This window comes from Pangasianodon hypophthalmus, chromosome 6, assembly GCF_027358585.1.
Source record: "Pangasianodon hypophthalmus isolate fPanHyp1 chromosome 6, fPanHyp1.pri, whole genome shotgun sequence".
NCBI lineage: Eukaryota > Metazoa > Chordata > Actinopteri > Siluriformes > Pangasiidae > Pangasianodon > Pangasianodon hypophthalmus.
The window spans coordinates 23004767-23029635 of NC_069715.1; the positions used below are offsets into that span (position 1 = coordinate 23004767).

The 24869-nt window shown below is 38.9% G+C and overlaps 1 protein-coding gene across 2 annotated transcripts in view; it reads left to right on the plus strand.

The window, feature by feature from the left end:
• Window positions 1-24869, plus strand: part of fam168a (family with sequence similarity 168 member A) — a 52926-nt gene that overhangs the window by 2249 nt on the left and 25808 nt on the right. Inside the window, exons 2-3 of one of the 2 annotated variants that reach the window (XM_034305148.2) lie at window positions 21793-21902; window positions 23077-23165. In XM_034305148.2, the coding sequence (XP_034161039.1) occupies window positions 21838-21902; window positions 23077-23165 (154 nt within the window). In that variant the 5' untranslated portion in view covers window positions 21793-21837. The remainder of the gene's footprint in view (window positions 1-21792; window positions 21903-23076; window positions 23166-24869) is intronic. The other variant, XM_034305146.2, reaches the window with a different exon arrangement.

Consider the following 24869-nt stretch of genomic DNA (forward strand, 5'->3'; position numbering starts at 1 on the left):
TATTATTACAGTTATTAAACATTAAGCAATTGATATCTCTCTCAACGCAAACAAACAAAAAGGTATAGCCAAAATGTCAGTTCACCCACTCGTAACTGATTGAATTCTGCCGTTGCCAGAATATTAAAATAGAAGCGCACTGATGCTGTTTCTTCTAACTGTAGCGCTTACGGAAATGCAGATGAGATGCATCTGGTGTGAATTCGGAGTGAGACTGGTCATCCTGGAGTCAGTCAGAGAAGTACCACCAATATCAATATCATGTCATAATCACCCAGCCCTAGCGTATGTAAAATCTATCATGAAATACAGCAGTAAAGCATTATTTTACCTCAAGGTCACAACTACATGGAAAAAAAAAACTGATATTACACAGTCTATAATGCGATTAAGAAATATTGGCATCCCAAGGTTATTGACTGTGAGCATAAACGTAGTGAATTAACACAGGACTGTTGGACTAATTTACGCTTGTGTAGGTGTGAATTCAGCACTGCAGGTGATCTTTCTGTGTTTATGCTTATCATAGTTGGGCCGCTTCTGCTTTCAGATAATAGATTAGGATTGTAAGATTTTAGATTAAATAAGTGGTTTAGGCAAACAGTTTTGGCAAACAGTCCAATAATTATGTCTATACAAAGTGAGTAGTGATGCTTATTCATTCATTTGTTCATTCATTCATCTTCAGTAATCTCTTTATCCTGGTTAGGGTCGTGGAGGATCCTGAGATTATCTCAGGAACACTGGGCTTGGGGCAGGAATACACCTTGGATGGGGCACCAGCCCATTGTAGAGCACCATGCACACACACACATTCACACACTCGTTCACACCTAGGGGCAATTTAACAAAGCCAATCCACCTATCCACCATGTGTTTGTGAGGTGGGGTAAAAATCATCATTGTTTTTTAATCGTATAAATGCTCTCTCTCACACACACACACATATGCCCCCAGGGTGTGTTGGTTTCCCCAGATAACCAGGAGCCGAGGATGCTGGGTGATTCTGCCTTGTGGCTACTAGAAGTCCCCAGCAGCTTTTCATCTGTGGTAGGGGATGTCACGATAATGGAATTTGACTTTCATAACATTGAGTTACATGGGAATAGATGATGACCGTGATTACTGAAATCTGATGCCAGATTTTTATAACAGGGTAGCCAGATTCTTGAGGATGGATGTGCATCAAGTCTGCCGCTCCCAGTGGACTATGTATTAAAGATGTCCAGATTTTCAGAAATATTTAAAGTAGGTTTTTATAACCATAAAAATTCCATTTAACATGGGTTACTGGGTCACAGCTACACAAAAATAACTGACAGTGCATAATTTATGCTGAGGAAAAACCCACTCACTATGAGTGAAAGACATTATATTTGTGATGTCTTAGTTTCTCTACCATAGTAGAACAAAGTAAAAGTCTACAGTTCATATAATTGGTGATTATAAGTCTATACATTTTAGGCTAATATATAATAATGTGATAAAATGGATGTGAAACTAGTAACCATATAGATTATGTCCAAAAAGGTACAATTGGGACAATGCATTGGTGAGATTTTTTGTACCCAGTTCACACTTTATATGGTATTAACATCCATCTCATCTGATGCGATCATAAGTGGAAAGTCAAGATGCACAGCCTATAGCAAATGCTATTCAACTTATAATAATAATATTTCCTTTAACAGTACTGTCCACTGGCTAAATACATAGTGGTAAACTCAAAATGCTCCTCTTCAAATCCCTATACATTTTAAAGACCATCATCTGATAATGTGTTCTGATATTAACAAATAACATCATACTGCTTTTCTCAACAAACTAGTATTAAAAACAAAATTGTCCTATGTAGACTAGTTTGCTCAGCAAGTCTTGTGTTATTGCAAATATTGTCATAAAAAAGAATAGGTTTGATATTGAGTAGACTCATTCACTGACACGAATAATCTATAGGGGCAGTTGCTCAAAGTAAAAGAAAGGGGCACCTGGATCAAGATTGTAAAACACCACCTACAGCATAACCTGCTAAACTACAGTAACCAATATTAGAACAGAACACAATTCCCTACGTACAGATTTATTTCATGAATATTTTTCCATCCATCTGTCCATCCATTCTCTGCCCCTCTTATCCTACGCATGGTCATGGGGGAGCCTGGAGCCTATCCTAGGGGGCTCAGGGAACAAGGCAGGGGACACCTTGGATGGGGTGCCAGCTCATCGCAGGGCACAATCATGCACACTCACACACACACACACTGACACACACACGCTACAGACAATTCGGAAATGCCAGTCAGCCTACAGCGCATGTCTTTGGCCTGGGGGAGGAAACCGGCGTACCCAGAGGAAACCCCCTGTTATGGGGGTGAGAAAGTACATACTCTGCACACACAGGGCACCTCCCAACCCAGGAGGTGCAAGACAACAGTGCTAAACACTAAGCCACCATGCCCGCCCATGAATATTATTTACGTTTGTCAAATATATTTTGGGGCCGTGGCGCTTTCTGTTCCACCAGTTCAACACTTGACTTTGGTGCTTGGACCCCTAGATGTAATAACTGGTGGCAGAATGTAGCCTACTATGTGGAAAATTTGGATACCCAAAACCCAATCAGTAGTGATGATAGCTTCTCTGAGGACAGTTATGAATCAGAGGAGGACATTTTAGGTTTGCCCATAGCCATTATGCCTAGCTCTCATTAGAGATTATGATTCCCGACTTTAACTTCCTGTTGATATGCAATGCACATCTGACATAGCTATGATATGTTTATGTGAGAACATATTATATGATATAAATGTGAGAGTTTATGAGGGCAGTGGGCGGTTTGTGAAGTGCAAACTTTTCACAGTGTTGCTAGTTTGATAGGTGCAGAAATGTTAGTAGATGGCAGTAATGTTAGCTGTTGTACTCTGTGTTAGCTTAGCATTTTTAATGCATGCTTTTTCAGTAATCAGTGAAGAGAACAAGAGAGAAAAGGAAGACATGCACAGAGAAAGAGAGAGATAACTGTAAACCCAAATATTGAACTCTGTGAAGTTAAACAGTCCAACTGGAGTTGGAGCAGTTTATGGAATAATGGAAGTACAACAACACATCCTGCATTGTGATATATTAACTACGAAGTGGGTCACATTTCTGCAACGTGGAACTCACTGAAACTTGGATGAGGTTACGGACCTGCAATGAGGGCTTTTGATTGCTGCGTCACCATTCACACTACAAATGTAAGTGTGGTCACATGCACCCCTGACCACAGCAATTATGAAAGGGGCCTGAGTCACATCTGTAGTGAGTTGCTTAAGTGAGTGACCACTTGCTGAATTCAGCTTTGCATCATTGTTGATTATTTATAGCATTTTGTTGTGTTGGGATTGCTAATTTTCAGAGATATGGTGGCATTACCACCTTGTCACTGGACTGTTGTTTGTGCCAAAACAGAGCATCAATCTTCCTCGCCTCTCCCTCATACAGTCTCATGGCTCTCTCATATCCTCTCTTTTCCTTACTCCTACACTCTAGGGAGCCGGTGTGAGGAGTTATTTTAGAGAATGTCGCTCGGTTGAACATGGCCCCAGCAGGGCAGGGACTGTGCCAGTCTGCAACTGTGGGTATTTTTGGACCGTGTGTGGGCAGACACTACGAATCGCTGCTTTTCTTTCTGCTGCAAACGAAAAATGTTGCTGTGTGCTTATTGACTTTGCCTCAAATAGAACGATTTTCCAATCACACAAGGGTCACTACGATCATTATTATTAACATTAAAATGGTGCTGTAGCGAAAAGAGCAGAGATATACAAATTTGAGACACAACCTATTTGTTAGAAAAAATCCACTTCCTATTAAAGATGCATCTATTCAGAAGTGGGTTACATACAAAATTGTGTATCAAACTCAGAGTGAGTGTCAGACTCAAATTCTGCCCAGATCACTTCAGCATTTTTCTGAGAGCTTGAAGGGATGTAAACTAAGGCTTTTCACTTTTTAACAATATTTTCTATTGTATCAATTGACAGCAATACACTAAGCTCTGGGCAGCATGGTAGAACAGCAGGTAGCATTGCCACCTCACAGCTCCAGGGTCACCAGTTCAGTCCTGAGCTTGGGTTACTGCCTGTGTTTGCGTGGGTTTCCTCCATGTTCTATGGTTTCCTCTCAATTCCCAAAAAGTGATGATAGATGGATTGGCTAATACAACTTGGCCGTAGGCGTGAATGTCTGTATGCATGATGCCCTGAGATGGACTGGCATTCCATGGCTTACTCAGGCCCTGTATACATATATTTTTTGAAAACTGTTTTTACCCTCCGTTTCCCAAAAAAAAAAAAAAAAACCACGAACAGCATTTTCATTTTTGTGTTTTCAGTGAAAACACAAAATGTTTTGAAAATGTTCATGTGAGTACATCAGCCCAGTGATAGTACACCATAAACTGGTGTGTCATACTCCCAGCATTGTATTGAGCAGTAGAGAAGGGGGAAATGTGGATGTACACCACCATGGCCAAAAGTTCTAAAATGAAAAATGACAAAGCCAAGGCATTCATATGAGCAGATAGACGATGAGGTGGAACTACCGCCTGATGTTACACTTCAGTGTTATCCAAAATGTCAATTCGCAATATGGTTTGTACCACTGAAGTGGTGGATTCAGGAGCAGAACAACTTGTATCATATTTTGGCGCCTCTACATAAAGGTCTAATAATAAAATGAAGTGAAATTAAATTGCATACGTTATCAAATAAGAAATTACAGACCATAAACTAACTACCTGGCAAGCAGCCATGATGGCAAATTAATAGCACATGCAAAACTACAACGGGAAACTCAAAACGCAGAGAACAAACTATGTCTTCAAGAATATCCATGTGTGGAATGGGCCTCAGTGTCAGATCGGGAGATTCCTAATAAATGCGTATTCATAAATGACTCAGTGACTTCATTCCTCCTACTTGAGTTCCAAGACACGTTCACGTTTCCATATATGGCTTCCAGACACACATATGGACTTAAGGACTGCCAAATTTGCATATATGAATAATTTCTGTGGTCTTTTGAGCTGCAGATCATATTGAATAATCAGTCAAGGTTAATTTAATATTATAATTCTGTCTCGAACAAATACAGCTTAGGCAGTTTTTATGTTTTGAAAAATAATTTCAGCTTCATGTCTAAGCTTTAGCTAGATCTCCAGTGGAAGGGTGTAAACGGCTTGTGGGGGGAGGAGTGTGTGTCTATTGTGCGTTCACTCTCTGGAGTATGAGTGATTTCACTGCACCACGCAGGCCCTGAGGCAATACACATACACACGCACTTACTACACGTTCTTGATGGCTCCTGCTGGTACGTGGGCTGTGCATGAGACAGAATTAGCATGTCCACCAGCTGCCTGTTCATCTGCGAGTGTGAGTGCTTTCCAGAGGCGCTAATGAGAGGCTGAGGGTTCTGGTGTTAACATAAAAGGTCAGATGAATGAAACTTCTGGTTTTGTATTTCCATTGAACTTTTAACACGCTCACACTGTATCATGTGGAGGCTTTGTGCACCATTAATGTAGCATCATTATCGCTGCACTCCATTCAGAAGTTGATTTGGGATAACTGCATGTATGCTAACTGCATGTCTAGTAGCTAACATTTTCTTTACTGTCTTGATGATGATGACTGATGTGGTAGTGATGATGGAGTGAGTAGAGTGTAGAGGTGCTGGAACACTGAAAGGCAGCCAGAATGGAATGGTGGAGTGATTTGCATTTGGCAGATGCCCTTATCCAGAGCTAAATAGACTTCCATTTATCTCATTTATGAAACTGAGCAGTTGCTCAAGGGCATGGCTGGCGGTGCTGGGATTTGAACTCATGACCTGTCGGTCAGAAGTCCATTGTCTACAGAACAGCTGTAACCAATGAACAATACACCAACAACCAAACCAAACCGTTAACCAACCAGCAATAACCAACCTGACCACTGGACGGTGATGGTAATACTGATGTGGTGGTTATGATGAGTATAATGGAGTGATACTGATGGCATTGATGACATGATTATGGAGAAGTGTGATGATGGTAGAGTGAGTGCGATTAGGTTGGAGCGATGGTCATGATGGAGTGAATCTGGGGAGGGTGTAGTGTGTGTAATGAATCTGATTGAGTGGTCCTGATAGTGATAGTCCTGAAGGAGAGACTGTCATGATGGAGTGACTGTACTTGACTGAGTGTGATGAGTGTGAAGTAATGATCACGATGGAGAGATTGCCATATGGAGATGATGATGATGAGGGTGGAGGTCATTTATGCAGATTATTTAGCTGGAGGCAGCTCATCGGACCAGAGGCTACATACAGGGCTAAAGCCCAGAAAGGGGAGTTTTCCAGACTTTTGTAGATTTTTTTTTTCCATTTTTATTTACTCTCTCTAGTCTGATTGGCAAACTGCTGACATGGCTTTTAAAAAAATATGTCAAGGTTGCAAACAGAATGTTTAAAGATGAATGAACAAAAAGTATGAATTTATTCTCCCTGCATCAAATTTAAAACTGAGGTATATCATCTGTTTAGTCAAAAATGACAGCTATGAAACAACACATAACCATTTCATACTGTCGTACTTATAAACTAAGCTAATCATTAATGGTTAAGCATTTAAATGTAATTGTTGTCACTATTCGGTCACCTTATCTGGAACTTTTATGTAAGCGGACCTTTACAAATTTTAGTAGAATACCCCTGCAATAAACACTAAAGAAATGAGTAAGCAAGGTCAAAACTCTGTGCTAGTTTTTACAGGATTGTTCCGAGTATAATGGGACAAAGAGGGCAGAGGTGCTGGAGCGCTGAAAGGCAGCCAGAATGGGCTTTTATGGAAGCCAGGAGAACAAAATACTGAAAAACAATAACTCTCTCTTTCATCTCTTTAATCTCTAGGCCCTGTGAGGGGGTTCAGAAAGAAAAAAGGTGTATTATGTCAATTCTTAATGAAGTCTCTTGAAGTTCTGCTTTGTTATGTCAGTGTGTCGTTGTGTGTATAAGCTGTTAAATGGAGGTCTATTTGTTTTCAGATTTTGTTTATCTCTGCACTTGTATTTGAACAAGTTTATCCTTTGCTGTAGTTCTGTGTAAAAGTTGGATGCCATTGAGAAAACCTGAAGTAGGGCTGGGTGATAAGGCAAAAAAAATATTGAAACACTAATTCAAAGGCACTCAAGTATGTCATTTGTAAGAAATGTCATTTAAGTAATACTGCACGAGCAACAGAGCAGTTATACTGAATATCGACATGGCTATAATCACCACCATGCCGATATTCAATATAACCGCACAATTGGGAGTGCGATGCTGCTTTTATACAACGGTTCTATAAACAAGAAATTACTATCAAGTAAGTGATATTTCAGATACGATAGGGCCAAATGTTCTGTTTATTTTTGCTCTGCTAGCGAAAATAGATCCCAAAGAAGCCACACTCACTTTATAGCACGTCAACTAGCTAGCTCACAATGATTTATACATTCTCATTAAATGTGCTTTGGGTAAAATTGACATCCCTTCTTCCTTTTCATTGTCATCTGACGAGCTTTTATATTTTAAGCCAAAAGTTATATTCCTGAAAATATTGTTTGCTATGTCCGCTGATAACATTTAAAAGTTAACACTACTTTAGTAACTGTTTCGAACTAGGAAGTGGAGTTTTACATGGTAAACACAGACGAGCAGAGTGATACACACAGTGAAACGTCCCAGTGCGGTTATAGGGAATACAGGCATACAACCAATCAAATTAGCGGACCAGAGGTAACTGCAGTATAATAATGTTTATACAGGATTTCACTAAATTATTGGTTCTTTCTTATGAACCATACTCTCTTGCTATAGTGTGATGTATTAATATTTGAGCAGAATATCTCTCGCTCTCACTCTCTCACTTGTTTCCCCCCACTGTTTGTGTTGTTCTCGCAGTTGGACCTCACAGTTCGCACAAATACACACACAGAGTGCTAGTGTGTGGCCAGTCTCTCACACAGAGCGCCTCTTTAAGCTCGTCTCTTTATGATGAATAATTCAGCGCTGCCCCTCTCTCTCTCCTTTGTGTATTTGTGTTTTAGTAGGGTGTGTGTGTGTGTGTGTGTGTGTGTGTGTGAAGGATGAACCTCTCAGATCAGAGTGGCACAGCAGGTGAAATCTTCTGACATTCAGAATTGGAGGTACTTCCATCTTTGAGTGGATTATGAATAAAGAGAGAGAGAGAGAGAGAGAGATGCACATACACACAGAGTGAAGAGAGAGCACACTAATACACACAAGGTCACATACATAAGTAACAATGAGTGATGGACTCCTTAAGGCAAGACACTACAGGCAGAAATGATGGTTGTTGGTAAATCGTTTTTCACATTTTTGGATTCTTCTGAAAAATGTTTTTCAGTGTTTTGTTTTCTTGCAGCCATTATCATTATCTTGCCTTAAGGAGCTCCACCCACTTGGCACAATCATTTACATTTCTGGCATTTGGCAGATGCCCTTATCCAGAGTGACTTACAGAAATGCTCTGAAGTCGCTGTCATTAAATACATTCTGACAGTGGTTCACTAGGTCACAGATTAAGAATATCATCAGTTTAAAAACTCAGTTGAGGAGGTAATATAGTAAGAGAAGCACACAGACAGCACAATTTCTTTAAAGTTCTAATTTAAGTACATCATGAAGAGGTAGGACTTCAGACGCCATTTGAAGACTGCCAGTGACTCAGCTGTTCAGACATCTAGGGGAAGTTCATTTCACCACCTAGGTGCCAGAACAGAGAAGAGTCTTGATGCATGCCTTCCTTTACCCTGAGAGATAGTGGAACCAGCAATGCATTCCCTTCATCCATCCATCCATCCATCCATTTTCTGTATCCATTTTCTCTTATCCTGGGGGAATCTGGAGCCTGTTCAACTCAGGGAACTCAGGGTACAAGGCGGGGGAGACCCTGGATGGGTTTTGCACACACGATTGCACACAAATTCAGTCAATATGCATCATGTATTGTTTCCATGTGTGTGTATGTATGTATGTATATATATATATATATATATATATATATATATATATATATATATATATATATATATATATATATATATATATATATATATATATATATATATATATATGTGTGTGTGTGTGTGTGTGTGTGTATACGTGTATACACAGTATATGCGTGTATATATATAAAATTTGTGTGTGTGTTATTTTATATGTCATATGATATACTGTATGTGGCAGTTTCTTTCACACTTACTAGGGTTGCAATACATGAAATCGTATTTATATCAATATGATTTTTTTCTGCGTTCAGAGCCAAAAATCTTCATATGCATCCGTATCCCTAATTTTCCAAAATGTTGGTTTTATGTTAGATTTTATACTAAATAAAGGCATGAAAACAGTTTCTGTAACAGTGCATGGTATTTTCATGATTAAATTAGAAACAAATTATATTCCAACAAATGTACATATTAACTGTGAAATGTCCATTTTAATTTTAACATGATCCAAATACTAGATTTTTAGTTTATAATGTATACAAGTGTAAGCATGTTTAATTAGATGAAGCTTCATTTGCATAAGTAAATGCAATTTAAAAAAAGTCCCAAATACAAAATAATATTTGAAAAAATATGAGCAATTGACTGGCAAAGATTGACTGTGATCTATTTTTAAACCTTCACTATTCACCTGTAGTGTCTTCGAGTTTGTGTGTATATGCGTGTGTGCCTTCCTCCCCAGCTTTAGCAGTGAACTGACGACACTGCAGTTGCACGCTGTGCATCTGTCTCACACTTCATATGATTAGCTTGAGGTGTATAATGAAGGTTTGGATTAGATTTGCATCCAAACACAGTGTGAGCAATCATGCTGTAACAATCGTCCTGCTCATTAATGCCTCCTGCCTTTTCCACTGGGAGTGTGTGTTTGTGCCAAGGCAGGTCTACCCTGAAGTCATGGCCCTTGATAACCATATTCAGTTTACTGTACTGAGCTATAACTAGCTTTGTACTTAGGTTATATAGGCCTGATGATGTTTATCCACTGCAATAATAGCCTTTTGGTGTAACACCGGCTTATTTACTGTTTACTGCCCAGCCTGCATTTGTTTCATTCATCTAAAGATTTTTAAATAGGTTTAATTTAATAGGTGTAGGGTAACAGATTTGGCTTATGTGGCAACAACCCTACCCAATCCTATAGTTTATAGGATAATAAAGAGTCTGTAAGCAAAACTTTTAGTTATTGTCACATAATTGTTATTGACAGCCCAACATACCTATAAATAATAATAATAATAATAATAATAATAATTCAGATTTTTTATATATTGATTTTACTATATACTGTAAAAAAATAGCAAGTGAAAATAACATGAATATAGTCAAACTGATCTAATATTTCTTAGTATAAGATTACAGTAAACTAAATACATGACTATTAAACCAATTTCTAGACATTTTATTCATTTCAAGCTTGAAAGTCTTGTTCTGTTGGCAGATACTTTTTTTCTAATTTTAAGCATTTATTTCCAGAAAGAAGCAAAATTATCTGCCACTAGACTAATTTAAAGCTTAAAATAAGTAAAATCATCTAAAATATGCTCCGTGGTCATATCTTTGATGTATAATAATCTCATAATAAGAAATATTAGATATGTTTGCCCATATCCAATATATTTCCACTTGCTAGGATATAATTTTTACAGTACAAAAAGTAAAAAGAAAAAAGTACAAGCAGTAAAAACAAATATAAAAAAGTAAAATAGGCAAATAATAACAAAGAAATAAATAATAGCAATGACAGAAAGGAAAAGAGTGTGTAAAAATGGAATAAAATTACAATAATTAAAATAATATAAAAATAACTTGCGAGTAAAAGTCAAACAAAATGAATGCTAGTTATATGCAAAAGTGAAAAAAAAAAGTTTTTATCTTTATGTGTGTGTGACATGGAGCCTGATGAAGGTCTATTGGTATAATTATAAATTTTTGTTATTATTATTATTTTTTAAGATTTGTATGTGGAATATGGCGAAGGCTACCACTAGATGATCTTAACACGCAATTAGAAACAGTTTATGAGGTATTCAGAGATGTATGAAGGTATTAAACTATTAAGAGATTTAAAAGCTAGTAATAAAACTTTACAGTCAATTCTGAAGGGAAAAAGGCAGCCAAGTAATATGATATATTATATAAAAGTCATATAAAGAATGATAAGAGTAATAAAGAGTACTATAAATAAGAGGAAAGAGTGAAAGAGTAATATAAACTAAAATCATGTTCTGTTCACGTTAGTTAGCTAGCCAGTGTGGTAGCAAACTTGAATTTTTGCTTAAAGTTTGTTAGTAAAAATTAACTGTGAATCTCAGATGGTATGCAGTGAATGAGGCTTATTATAATTACCTTTTAATATGTAATAATCACACGTCTTTGACTTTTTCTGTGGAGAAAACCAGAAAAATTCTGGTAAAAAAAATCTGGTTGACTTTAATAAGTTAATAGCACATTATTTGTGATGGAGAACCCATAAGTAAGTAGTGATGATTCACTTCCTCTTTCATTCTGCAGTGAAATGTGAAACTTACTGTATTATGTACACGGTATATTATTCATCCTTTCGTCTTCAGTAATCGCTTCGTCCTGGTCAGGGCGTCAGTGGATCCAGAGCCTGTCCTGGAAACACAGGGTATGAGGCGGGAATACACCCTGGATGGGACAACAGTCCATCACATGGCACCATGCACACACATTCACACACTCATTCACACCTCGAGGCAATTTTAGTGTAGCCAGGCAGCCTGCCTGCATGGTTTTGAACAGTGGGAGGAAGTGGAGAGGACAGGACAGTGGAAGAACATGTGAAACACTGCACAGACAGCAACTCGAGCATGTAACCCGGAGCGCAGCAGGGTCCCAGGGGCTGTGAGATGGCAGTGCTACCCACTGCACCATCGTTCCACCCCATGTTTATATTATAGTTTACTACACTTTCAGACAAAAAAGTTATTAAACCTGTAGCTTTTCTTGCCTCTGGAGTGATGCCCTTAAGGGTACATCTTTTATACCTTTGGTATATATCTTTTATTTAGCAAGGTCCATGTCGTGTACTACTAAAGCTTTACCCTGTATACTAATTCTGGTTTATTTCCATAACTTAAATAATTTTACGCTATATCACTACACTATATCAATGGTGAAAGATACATATTAAAGGAAGTAACCTTGAAATTACCAACCCCAATGACAAGAAAAGGTCCAGGTTAATACTATTTTTTTTCCGAGAGTGTAAATACAAATTTTAAGACCTTGGAATTTAAAATTTCTGTCTGAGAATTTGAGTTATGAACCTACCTCAATACAGTCAACTTTAAATACTTTTAATAGTACTTTTAATTATTTGTGTAAGACTTTTCACATATATTTCCCCTAAAACAGCTATATTGCTCCCCTTTCATTGTGTATCTTTTACATTTTTACATTTTTTTCTCATAAATTAAGAAACAAAATGAATACAGTACTTCTTTTTTTCTGCTAAAGTCAAATAAAGTTGTGCTTAGGCCTTTATTTTCAGTCTTTCAGACTATGATGGATTTCACATTTGGTAGAAAACAGGCAGCTTTGTGTGCATACTCAGTGCCCTAAATTTTCATCATGTCTTAACCATGTTTGTTAGAGTAACGTAATTCACTGATCAGTTGCTAGAAAATTGCACAGTGGGAAATATGTAATGAATTTTGTATGATTTTTAATATTCATGTTATTTCTTCAATATATCAATCATCTATAGCAAGTGAGTGAAAGCGCTATTAGTAATCAGTAAGTATACACCAAATTCTCAATCCCATTCACATGCTATTTCAGAATGTTACCTTTGTCATCACAATCTTCACTGATGGTAATAATATGGTTGGTTATGATTGGATGGTGAAGATGGTGGTAATGGTAGTGGTGTAGGACCTATCTATATTGTATGGTTATTGTATGGTTATTGTACAACCTGTGTGTGTGTGTGTGTGTGTGTGTGTGTGTATGCATATAGAAACGTTGAGATGCGCTGGTGTATTTGTTTGTTGGTTACCCAGAAAGCACACTACATCAGACGCCCCTGTGGAAAGCCCAGTGTGCTTTCATTAGATCTGTTCTGACACAGAGTCTATACTTGTATCTGCCTTTTTAAAGAAAAAAAACAACCAGCATGTGTAACATTGGTGTTGTAACTCTCTGCCCTGCTGGTGTTCTCGGTTTGCTTGGCTGTGTTCTCATTCTGATGCTCCGAGGCAGAGATAATGAGCAGCAGTGGCATGTTATAAAAAGAGAAATGCATTATATAAATACGGTATGCGAACAAGGTTCCTTCAGGGAGGAGAGAGAGATAGAAAGAGAGAGAGAGACTCAAGGGCACTGCAGCATTGCTCAGGTTCACTTCAATAAAACAGACAAAAGGATGAAGGGCAAGTTATTCATATCCACGGAGAGAGGAGGAGGTGGAGGAGAGGAAGAGGGAATTTATAATGTAAAGTTAGTGAAGGAAGAAAGGCAATTATCAATTATGATTGTGGGAGACAAGGAAAAGGAGAGAAAGATGGAGTGATAGAGATACAATCAAAGGGAAAGGAAGATCAAAAACAGGAGCAGGGGTGGACAAATTAATAGGATTAACACAATGTGTGTTTGTGCTATTATTTTTTTATTTGTTCATTCGTCTTCTCGTTCATTTGCCTTACCCTGCGTTCACACTAACGAGTGATAAGTCATGTTGTTGTAGCTTGTCTCTTGTAGTGGGTGTAGTGTTGTTAGTTCTGATGAGAACAGTAGTAGCCAAGATGCATAGCTTATAGCACGCAGTTTAAAATGATTTCTGATTTTTAATAAGATGAAAAAAGTGTGAAAATTGATGTCCGCTACTTAGTTTTGATCCCACACTTATGTTTTAGCTTTGTTAACAGATTAGCAGCACAAACTACCCGTGCTAGTTGGGTTGCCATCCATCTCTTATAATACAGAATCATCCCGTATTGAAAAATATAATACTGTTAACTATACAGTTTACCATAGAGCTTTTCTGTTGCCCATGATGGACTGTTTGGTCTCTGATCTGAACCATGTCCAAGCAGCTAAAGAGCAAAAGACAGAGTGGAATCACTGAATTCCTTTTACTTCAGACTTCTCCTGAGGTAGGTATGGTATGTTGTTGTTTAATACATTTTTGTTATCCACTGTTCTTTTTAGGTTTCTGACTGAATGATGAGGGTTTTCTGGAATAGCATTAACTGATGGAAAAAAAATAGACGTAACATAATTAGGCTCCTGGGCTAACTACCTAACTAACAGGGGCGCTATCAAGCTAGCTAACATTTAGGCTAAATATTAGATTGTGTAAACAAGTAGCAAAGGTTGCTAACAAGTTAGCTAACATCAGGCTAACTATTATATTAGGCTATATAACTAGGACTAATCAGTTCAGTGCAAATGATCCTAATCATGCTGATAATATCTTGTTATTTTATAATTTGTAAATATTCTAATTTACATTCTATAATCATGTAAATTAGACTATAATCATTATGACTTAAAAAGTCTAAATAAGTAGCTGTACCAGTTTGTTCTAATAACTCATAAACATGTCTTATATAATTTACTTTTAATTTACTTAAAAAAAAAACAAACAGGGTCAACCTATCCTTTTCTATTCAATAATCCGTACAATGTCAAATCATCATTCTTCTCTGATTACAGATGTTGTTGAAATAATACAGTTGTAAATCCATTGAAGCAGGAAAATGTTTTACAGGCAGCAACTCGACGCCAACGGCACTAATGAGGTGCCTCCACCACAAAGTCTGTTCCTTCTTGTTACCAATTTGTTTGCCTGAAATACCCTTAAAATAAATTTCAAACAGGTAGGAAGCTATTGAAGAAAACTATCTAAGAAATTTGATCTTGCTTGACCCTGTTTAGATCAATTCCAAAATCTAATCAGTTTATTTGCTGGTTGCAGTGGCTTAATTCTATATAAATCCTACAAACATTCAACCACTTGGTCTTGAGATATCACAGTAACGACAGTCTTAAGGCGTTTTCACACCTGGCTTGTTTGGAGTCTTTGTTTCTGAACCTGGTACGTTTTCTCCTTTGGTTTGGTTTGTTTAAACGTATATGAACACGGCAATCGCGCTCAGATCCACATCAAAACAATTTGCAAACGAGCTCTGGAGTGGTTCGCTTGTGGTGAGAAAGCAATCTGATCCAACAGACTAATGAACCAGCAATGCATGATGGGAACCATGTTACTTAAAAAGTGTGTTTTGCTAATGGCTCACAGCATGATTCGCGATTTAACTTGGACCAAAGACAAGGTAAAATGCGTCATTGCAGTTTGGTCTGACGAACATATTTCTGAACAGCTTTCAAAAAATCCTGAAAAGCTTTAGCGATTAAATACGTTGACAAGCGATAGATAAGTTGATAACCATGAGCATACCCGGTGGTCTTTGGTGATGAATTCTGTGGGTGTGGGCATGTCATGGCAATTCACTTCTCTTCATTTTAAAATGACGTGTAATGGTTCTTCTCCGAAACAGATGAATTGCAACAATGTTGAAACATGAAACATCGTTTCCCGCACAAACTGATAAATTATAATAACTACAGATAAAAAGACAGCCACAATAAAGTCGCAGAGCTGCTGTTTATCATATCTTGATGGATGACCGCTACGAGCAGAACTCCAGAACATAAACAGACGCACTCTGACCAATGAGAGGACAGTTTACTTACATGTGACATGTATAAACACATTTTGGTACGTTTTGAAATGTTGCCTTGTGAAAGCGAACTGAGCCAAGGAGAAAATGCGACATTGTAAGAATTGAAGTCCTCATTTTGGAACAAAGCACATATCTACAGGTCTGAAAATGCCCTTAGATAGGTGCACAGTCCTGAAAACGTAATGCCTCCACCACCTATAGGAGGCATAAAAATGCTAGTGGAGAAGGAGGTGTCCCTTGTTTTTCCTCAGTGAAGGTGGGACCCCTATGTGCTAGTTATGTACACTTAGCAGAGGCACCACCATATGCCTGTATATCATCTTCTAACTAGTTAAACACAAATTATACAACAGGTAGTCAGGTCATTTGATTGGTCAAGCAGTGTTCCAAGAATGGTTGTATTCATTATAGCCACACTGGGACGTTTCATTGTTTGTATCACTCCGCTCGTCTCTGTTCACCACATAAAATTCCACTTTCTAGTTCAAAACGGTTACTACAGTAGTGTTAACGACATCTTCAGCGGACTTATATGAAAGCTTGTCAGATAAGGATTAAAAGAAAGAAAGGAAGCCAGTTTCACCAGAAGCACCATTAACAGGAACGTACAAATCAATGTGAACAAGCCGAAGAGCTATAAAGTGAGTGTCGCATCTTCGGCATCTATTTTCACTAGTAGAGTAACAATAAACAAAATATGGGCCATATTGTGTCCAAAATGTGAGTTACTTGATGTTCATTTCTTGTTTATAGAACTGTTGTATAAAAGTAATATCGTACTTGCAGTTGTGCGGTTATACTGAACATCGGCACGGCTGTGATTAGCTACGGCACTCACCCTGCAGCTTTGCGGCCTACAGCCACTCTTGCTCATGCAACATTGCTTAAGTAAATAACACACTAATCAGTGGGAAAATTGGTTGTTTGTGTTGCCTGTTACATTCTAGGTGTCGTATTAGCTATTAGCAATGCGAGCTGTACAAGTATACTCTCCAGAGACACCAACGATCACTGCTACTTCCTTCCAGTCTATTTTTCTTTGTAATGTCTCTACATTTAATGAGAGGTCATACATGACAGGATAAGATGAAGACTTGATTATAAGTTTTTTCCCCTAAAGCAGTATATGGGAGCTAAGGAAGAAGCAGGTAGGAACCAAAGTTGTGAGAGGGGAAATGTAACACACACACCATACCATTGGTCTGAGAAATCTTTTCATGCCACTAATTTGGATTTGTCACTTTACCAATTAACTCCATAATTTCCATAAGTTGAGAAAACTCAACTCGCTTGTTGTGCTGTTGCTTTGTCGCTTGGCTCAGTGTCGCTCACACACATAGAAAATGAACGCTCGCCTGTACGTTTTCACTCACTAGTGTAAACCCGGAGTTAGTCTCTATTAATGGACTTAAAGTCCTCATGAAATCATAATTCAAATTTTGTGGCTTTTAGTATGAATATGTTAGCCCTAAGGTTATCTATAAGCTAGTGTGCTCCAAAACAATGACGAAATTCGCATTACGGATCAACCAATACGGATCAACAATTTTGATGACATCATTCTGCACTTCAGCTTCTCATCAAATTTTCTGTCCAATCAAATCCTCTCTAGAATCTGAAGTGTCCCGCCCCTAACCTTATAAAAATCCTTGCTGAAGTTGTTGTTGTTGAGTGAGAGGAGAAATATCAGCAAGCATGGGTCATAAATGTGTCTTTGGCTGTTCGAACGTGTGCATTTTATTCAGTTTTCCAGCTGTAAGTTGGTTAAGGAGGAAATGGCTTGAATTCATTCACATTGAAGAAGGAGGTATTTGTGCCAGCTCACGGCTTTGTTACAGCTGTAGGCTGTGAAGTAAGCTAAACGCTATTGGCTATTTAAAAAAGAGGAGGAGCCACTCAATATGTCCTGCCCTGACTTCCCGTTTCAGTGGAAATTACGTCAACACGTCAAATAACATTGCACATTTCAAGGCACTTCACGAGGACTTTAAGTAAATAGCTGGCCATATATTACTACATATCTACTAAGGAGCAAGATGGGGTGATGAATAAAGCATGATGAGGAGAAAAGATGTAGATGGAAGCACTGAGAGAAAATACCAGAGGGTAAAGAGAAGAGGAAGACTGAGTTGTGGTGAGAGAGATGGGAGGAGGAAAGGAAAAGAGATGGAGTGATGAAAAAAGAAGGGGAATAGAGAGAGAATGATGGAAAGAGATATAGATAGTATAAAAGAGAGGAGAGAGAGAGATCAAGTGAAGAAAGTATATGCCTTAATGAGATGGAGATGGTGGAAGAGATGAAAAGTGATGAAGAGGAAGTGAGAAAGAGAAGGCGTGACCTCATTAGTGTCCTTCAGACAAAGGAAAATGGCACTGGGGGTTGTAAGTGAACTAAAAAGGGAGCAAGGGTGCTTTTTATGGATACTCAGCTACATGAGTGTGTACTTGTGAAGCTATTTACTGGCTGCTTTTTTTTAGTGGAATAAGTGTGCTTGAAAAAATGAAGTAAAAAAGTGTATTTAGGGTGATCTATCTGTCCTGCAATGATGCTTAGAAGTGTGTTCGCGTGTGTGTGAGCGTGTTCGCATGCGTGTTCGCATGTGCATGCGTGTGTGCGTGTGCTTTGCTCTTACAGGTTTGCAGGTATAATCAGCAGTGACCACACACACACACACACACACACACACACACACACACACACGTTGGTTTCTATCCTTGTGAGGATGTTCCATTAATTATTAATGCAGCTAATTAATTCTATCCTGCACCTAAATCAAACCCTGACTTTAACCTCAGTAACCAAAAGCAAATATTGGGGGCATATCTTATCGTATCGTTCGATGCGAGGCTCTCGATTCAGTTCGTTGCTGTATTGAACAGTGCATTCAGCTGTACATTCATCTGCACAGTACAGTAGACTGTTTGGCATAAAACATCATTTACAGTACGTAGGATGTAATAAACATTTAAATTTAATCAAGTCCACACCCCCTCCTCTGAAAATGTAGTTTTTTTTAATCAGGATTGGCTATAGGGGATATAAAAAACTTCTAAGCATGCTGTTTTTCACAAGTTAGTATGCTAGCATACTAGCCAGTGCTATATCGTATATACACACCCACGCACACAGCAAAGTTCATTGAACTACAGAGAGCTGTGGCTTTCACAGCACAACTAGATAACAGCAGAATGTGACATAAAATGCCCTATGGTTCAGACAAATCCCCCCCAACCCCCCATGTCATCCTAGCAGTGTTGCTTGGTTTTTTGAACGGCAAATCAGAAATGCGTGTGCACCATGGTGTACTTGTTTCCCCATGCAAACACTGAGAAAAGGAAGAAAAATGTGGCTCCCTTTTCCAGTGCCTGAATATTTTGGGCTAGTTTCAGGTCTTTTTGTGTGATGTAGTTGGGGTAGAATTTTGCTGCCATCTGGCAACCCTGTTTAATTAGCCATGTGTAATTTTTTTGCATTGTAATGCACAGCTTTTGTAACTTTCTGTGCAGCTAAGAGTCTATCACAAACCCCGGGTCATTATTGAGGTTCAATTATTGTATTGTTATAATGTTGAATGTTTCACTCAACTGAAAGTGGAAACCTAAGGCCTATATTCATGCAATGCTTTTTTTTTTTTTAATGTGTGGAAAACGTATCTTAGCGAGACACCACTGTATCACATCGGATCGCATTTGAATTTTGTGTATCGTTACACTCCTAGACCAGGTGATTTTTGAGGACTTTTGACACCATCTTATCTTTATAAGGACATTTAGTCCTTGTTGGTTCTCACAAAGCACACCCATATATACATACAAAAGGGCTTTGGTATTATATGACGCATCATATTGTGATGCTTTATGAACAGCTTTATGGCAATAATTTACCACTTTATTTGACAATCAGATCACATGACTTCAGTAAGTACATACACAATTATGTGATGACTAAACGTTTGGAATCAGTACACAAGTCACAATATTTACATTGCAGCCAAGCCGATTCATGGTGTGTGTCAGGGAAAAGTTTCGAACGTTGACGGTGATTGATTGGATCTGTGTGTCTGTGAAGGACGTATGGCCTCAGTGGCTGCTTTAAATGTGTTTTCTGTGTGACAGAAAGCATTGTGAGAAAATATGATATTGCACAAACAGAACATACGGTTTATGAGATTGAGAGACGGAGAGAGAAGGGACAGGCAGACAGACAAGAAACTGATAAGAAGAGAAAGAAATGGAGAACAAAGGGACAAAGAAGGAGAGGGGAGATAGTGATGGAGAGAGTAAGAAAATGGGAGAAAGAAAAGAGTAAAGAAAGAGTGAACAAAGGATGGAAGACAGAGAAACAGGAAGAGAAGGATGGCTGGAGTGTTAAACCCACAGTACCTTCAATTAGCTTTAGATGAACAAGGTGATCCTGTCATTCTGATTAATGATTCTGTAGTGTTCACACATATACACACACACACACACACACACACACACACACACACACACACACACGGTGCTTCCCATGAGTTGAACATTTCATGCCATTGCAGCTTGTATACTGCGCCTGTGCAATTCTATCTCTCTGACTCTCTCTTTCACTGACTGACATTGACTCAATCTCTCTCTGACACTCTGACTCTCTCTCATTCTCTTTCTGACTCTCTCTTTCACTGACTGACATTGACTCATTCTCTCTCTGATTCTCTGACTCTCTCTCATTCTCTTTCTGACTCTCTCTTTCACTGACTGACATTGACTCATTCTCTCTCTGATTCTCTGACTCTCTCTCTCATTCTCTCTCTGACTTTCTGACACTCTGACTCTCTCTCATTCTCTTTCTGACTCTCTCTTTCACTGACTGACATTGACTCAATCTCTCTCTGACACTCTGACTCTCTCTCTCTCGTTCTCTTTCTGACTCTCTCTTTCACTGACTGACATTCTGACTCATTCTCTCTCTGACTCTGTCTGACACTCTGTCTCTCTCATTCTCTGTCTGACTCTCTCTCTCTTTCTCTCTGACTCTCTCTGACACCGACTTTCTCTTTCTCTCTGACTCTCTGAAACTCACTCTGACACGCTGCTCTCTATCTGACACTTTCAGACATTCTCTCTCCCACTCTGACTCTCTGATCCTCGCTCCAGATCTCTCTCTCTGACTCCCATTGACACTGACTCACTCTTTCTCTCTGTCTCTCTCTCTCTCTGATTCTCTCTGACACTCTGACTCTGTCTCTCATTCTCTCTCTGACCCTCTCTTTCCCTGACTGACATTCTGACTCATTCTCTCTCTAACTCACTCTCTCATTCTCTCTCTGACTCTCTCTCTCATTCTCTCTCATTCTCTCTCTGACTCTCTCTCTGACTCTCTCTCTGACTCTCTCTCATTCTCTCTCTGACTCTCTCTTTCACTGACTGACATTCTGACTCATTCTCTCTCTGACTCTGTCTGACACTCTGTCTCTCTTTCTCTGTCTGACTCTCTCTGACATTGACCCTCTCTCATTTTCTCTCTTTGACTCTCTCTGACACCGACTCTCTCTTTCTCTCTGACTCTCTGAAACTCACTCTGACACGCTGCTCTCTATCTGACACTTTCAGACATTCTCTCTCCCACTCTGACTCTCTGATCCTCGCTCCAGATCTCTTTCTCTCTGACTCCCATTGACACTGACTCTCTCTCTCTCTCTCTCTCTCTGATTCGCTGACATTCTGCTTCTCCCTCTGACTCCTTCTCTCTGACACTCTCTTTCTGACATACTGACTCCCTCTGACTCTGACCCTCTCTGACATTCTCTGACAGACACACTCTCTCTCTCTCTCTCTCTCTCTCTCTCTCAGCTGTTATGTTGTCCAGCTTTGCCTGTTTTTTGTTGCTGTGCTTTGCTGTGCTCGATTGTGCTTTTTCTAACCATGACCTTGCTTTCCTTTTGTTTTTCTTTGTTTCTTTCTTTTTCTTTCTCCCTTTCTTTTGTTCTTGTTTTTATTTGATGTTTCAGATTTGCATATCCATCCCTCCTTCATTTGCCTTTGCTTCAGTGAGAATGGCAGGCGGACCTCCCTCTGACAAATACACTTTTCTCTACCCGACAGACAGCAGCTTAAAGAGGTCAGTGTAGAGACTGCTACTGTCTAAACCAACCCCATATCTACCAAGGAGGTGTGTGTGCGCGTGTGTCTGTGTTCGTCTGTGTGTGTGTGTGCGCGTGTCTGTGTGCGTGTGTGTCTGTGTGCATGTGTGTGTGTGTGTGTGTGTGTACCTAAATGTGAATTTACTTGCAAAATGTGTTGTTTTGAAATTTCTGTGTACTGCTCTTTTCACCACTTTTGTTATAGAGAATGGTTAACAAAATCAATTCTTAAATGCATCATCTATTTTTTTTTTCTTCACTCAACACTGATGTACACAATGTCCATACATGTACACTTACTATATAGAGCATAGCACAGGGATCTACATTCTTATCCGCGAAGGACCAGTGTGGTTGGTTTTTATTTAAAAAAATATTGAAATAAGTAGAAGCTGTTTAAATGAATTTCTGGTATCATTAGCCCCTATTCAGAGCATTCTGGTAACAAAGAAGCGAATTGCTCTGTTTATATCATTTTTGCAGCTTTTATAATGAGAACTCAAGGTGTTATCCAGAACGTCACAGAACAATTGTCCTAGAATTGCTAGTTAGCAGCCACTGTTTCTCAATCATGAGAGGACACCAGCCACAAACTGCCAAGCACAGCTTAGATCTGATGCAAAGGCAATATACTAAGACTTTTGTTGGTTTTTTTTGTTTGTTTGTTTGTTTGTTTGTTTGTTTTTTTACATAGATTTACATAGATTATACACACAAATACTGTATAAATGCTACAGTGATGTTAGCTGCTAGCTGTGGAGCTGAGAGAGTGTATTTGTCTTCTTTAACAGTTAGTTTTTTGGATTAGACTCTCTCTCTCTCTCTCTCTCTCTCTCTCTCTCTCGGTGTGTGTGTGTGTGTGTGTCTGTCTGTGTGTGTGTCTCTTGTTGTGTGTGTATTTGCCTTCTGTTGTTTGTGCCTCTGTGTGTGTCTTCATCTTTCCCTGATTTTTCCTCAAATTTTATGTCATCTGTTTTTTCCAAATGTTTTGTTTTGTGTATTTGTGTCTTTGAAAGATTTCAGCTGTCTTTTGGTTTTGGGTCAGTTTTATAGTGCACATTTGTACGGAATTAATATCTCCATACTTCTCTCTCTATCTCTTTCTCTCTCTCTCTCTCTCTCTCTCTCTCTCTCTCTCTCTCTCTCTCTCAGTAAGAGCAGAGTATCCAGTATGAACCCTGTGTACAGTCCAGTGCAGCCCGGGACTCCATATGGAAACCCCAAAACCATGGCCTACACAGGTAAGAAACGCAGGTCGTGACAGACACGCTGAGATGTAATATCCTTCTTTGAAATGCAAAATAATGAGATATTAGATCCCTGGATAAGCTGCAGAGAGCGTGCTCCTGAAGGCAGTGCTTCAGCGGGAACTGACTGCTGACTCGCATTAATTTTGGAAATCTTTAAGTGACAGAATTTAAGGTGGTTTTGGTTTTTGCAGAGAGCTACTTTTTTTTCTTCTGTACATTTTATCATCACTATCTATACTTGTTGTTCATTTTCACCACCCATACTGGACATCCATACTTTATTCCTGCTTGGCAACATCACCCATTTTCATCCATAATTCTCCTCCATGTTCACATCCATATTCGCAGTACTTATTCACCATCCATACTCATATATTACATCCATCAGCACCCATACTCATTGTTAGTACTCACTGTCCATACTCGCCATCCATACTCATTGTCAATACTTACTGTCCATACTCACCGTCCATACTCGTCAGTACTCACTGTCCATATTCGCCATCCATACTCATATATTACATCCATCAGCGCCCATACTCATTTTTAGTACTCACTGTCCATACTCGTAATCCATACTCATTGTCAATACTTACTGTCCATACTCACCGTCCATACTCGTCAGTACTCACTGTCCATACTCGCCATCCATACTCATCGTCAATACTCCCTGTCCATATGACGAGTATGAATGGCAAGTCTGGACAGTGAGTATTGACGATGAGTGTGTCACTGTGCGTACTCGCCATCCATACTCATTGTCAGTACTCACTGTCCGTACTCTTCTTCAGTACTCACAGTCTGTACTTGCCGTTCATACTCATCTTCAGTACTCACAGTCTGTTCATACTCATCGTCAATACTCATTTTCCTTACTCACTGTCCATACTCATGGACAGTGAGTACTGATGATGAGTTTGGGCTGCGAGTATGGACAGTGAGTTCTGACCATGAGTATGGATGGATACTCAATCCAATACTCATCATCCATACTAATCAACACTCACTGTCCATACTCACCATCCATATTTGTTAATACTCACTGTCCTCACTCTTCATCCATACTCATCGTCAAAACTCACTGTCCATACTCGCAGCCCAAACTCATCATCAGTACTCACTGTCCATTTTTCCATCTATACTTGTTATCTGTACTCGCCATCCATATTCAACACTGATGCTCACCATGCATACTAGTCACTAATGATGTCATGCTGTCGTTTCCTTGTGGTTACTGAGATTAAGATTAGGGTTAGGTTTATAATTAGCTGCTTTAATAATTGTCTTTGCAAGGTCTTGCAGATATTGTGCGTGTGCCTGTGTGTGAGAGAGTGAGTGAATAACTGAGTGAGTGAGTGAGTGTGGTTTTGGGTGTGTGTATTTGTTTGTGAATGTCTATATGAACCCAAGTGTTTGTCTGCCTCCATGGCAACAATCTGCATGTCTGCTGGAATGAGAGCCAGTGTAAATAAACACTTTAACGCTACAGTGCAAGCGAGCAAAAGACTCTCTTTCTTCTCTAAGAGACAATTAGCAGCGCAATTGTGCATTAGAGAATGTAAAAGTGCATGTGTCAGCAATGAAGCTAGAAAGGTGGATTTCAGGTTGTAACCTTCCCTGAAATATTTTGAGCGTTCCCCATGCTTTCTTGTGGGTGGTTAACATAACACACATACAGCACAACTGATTATATAC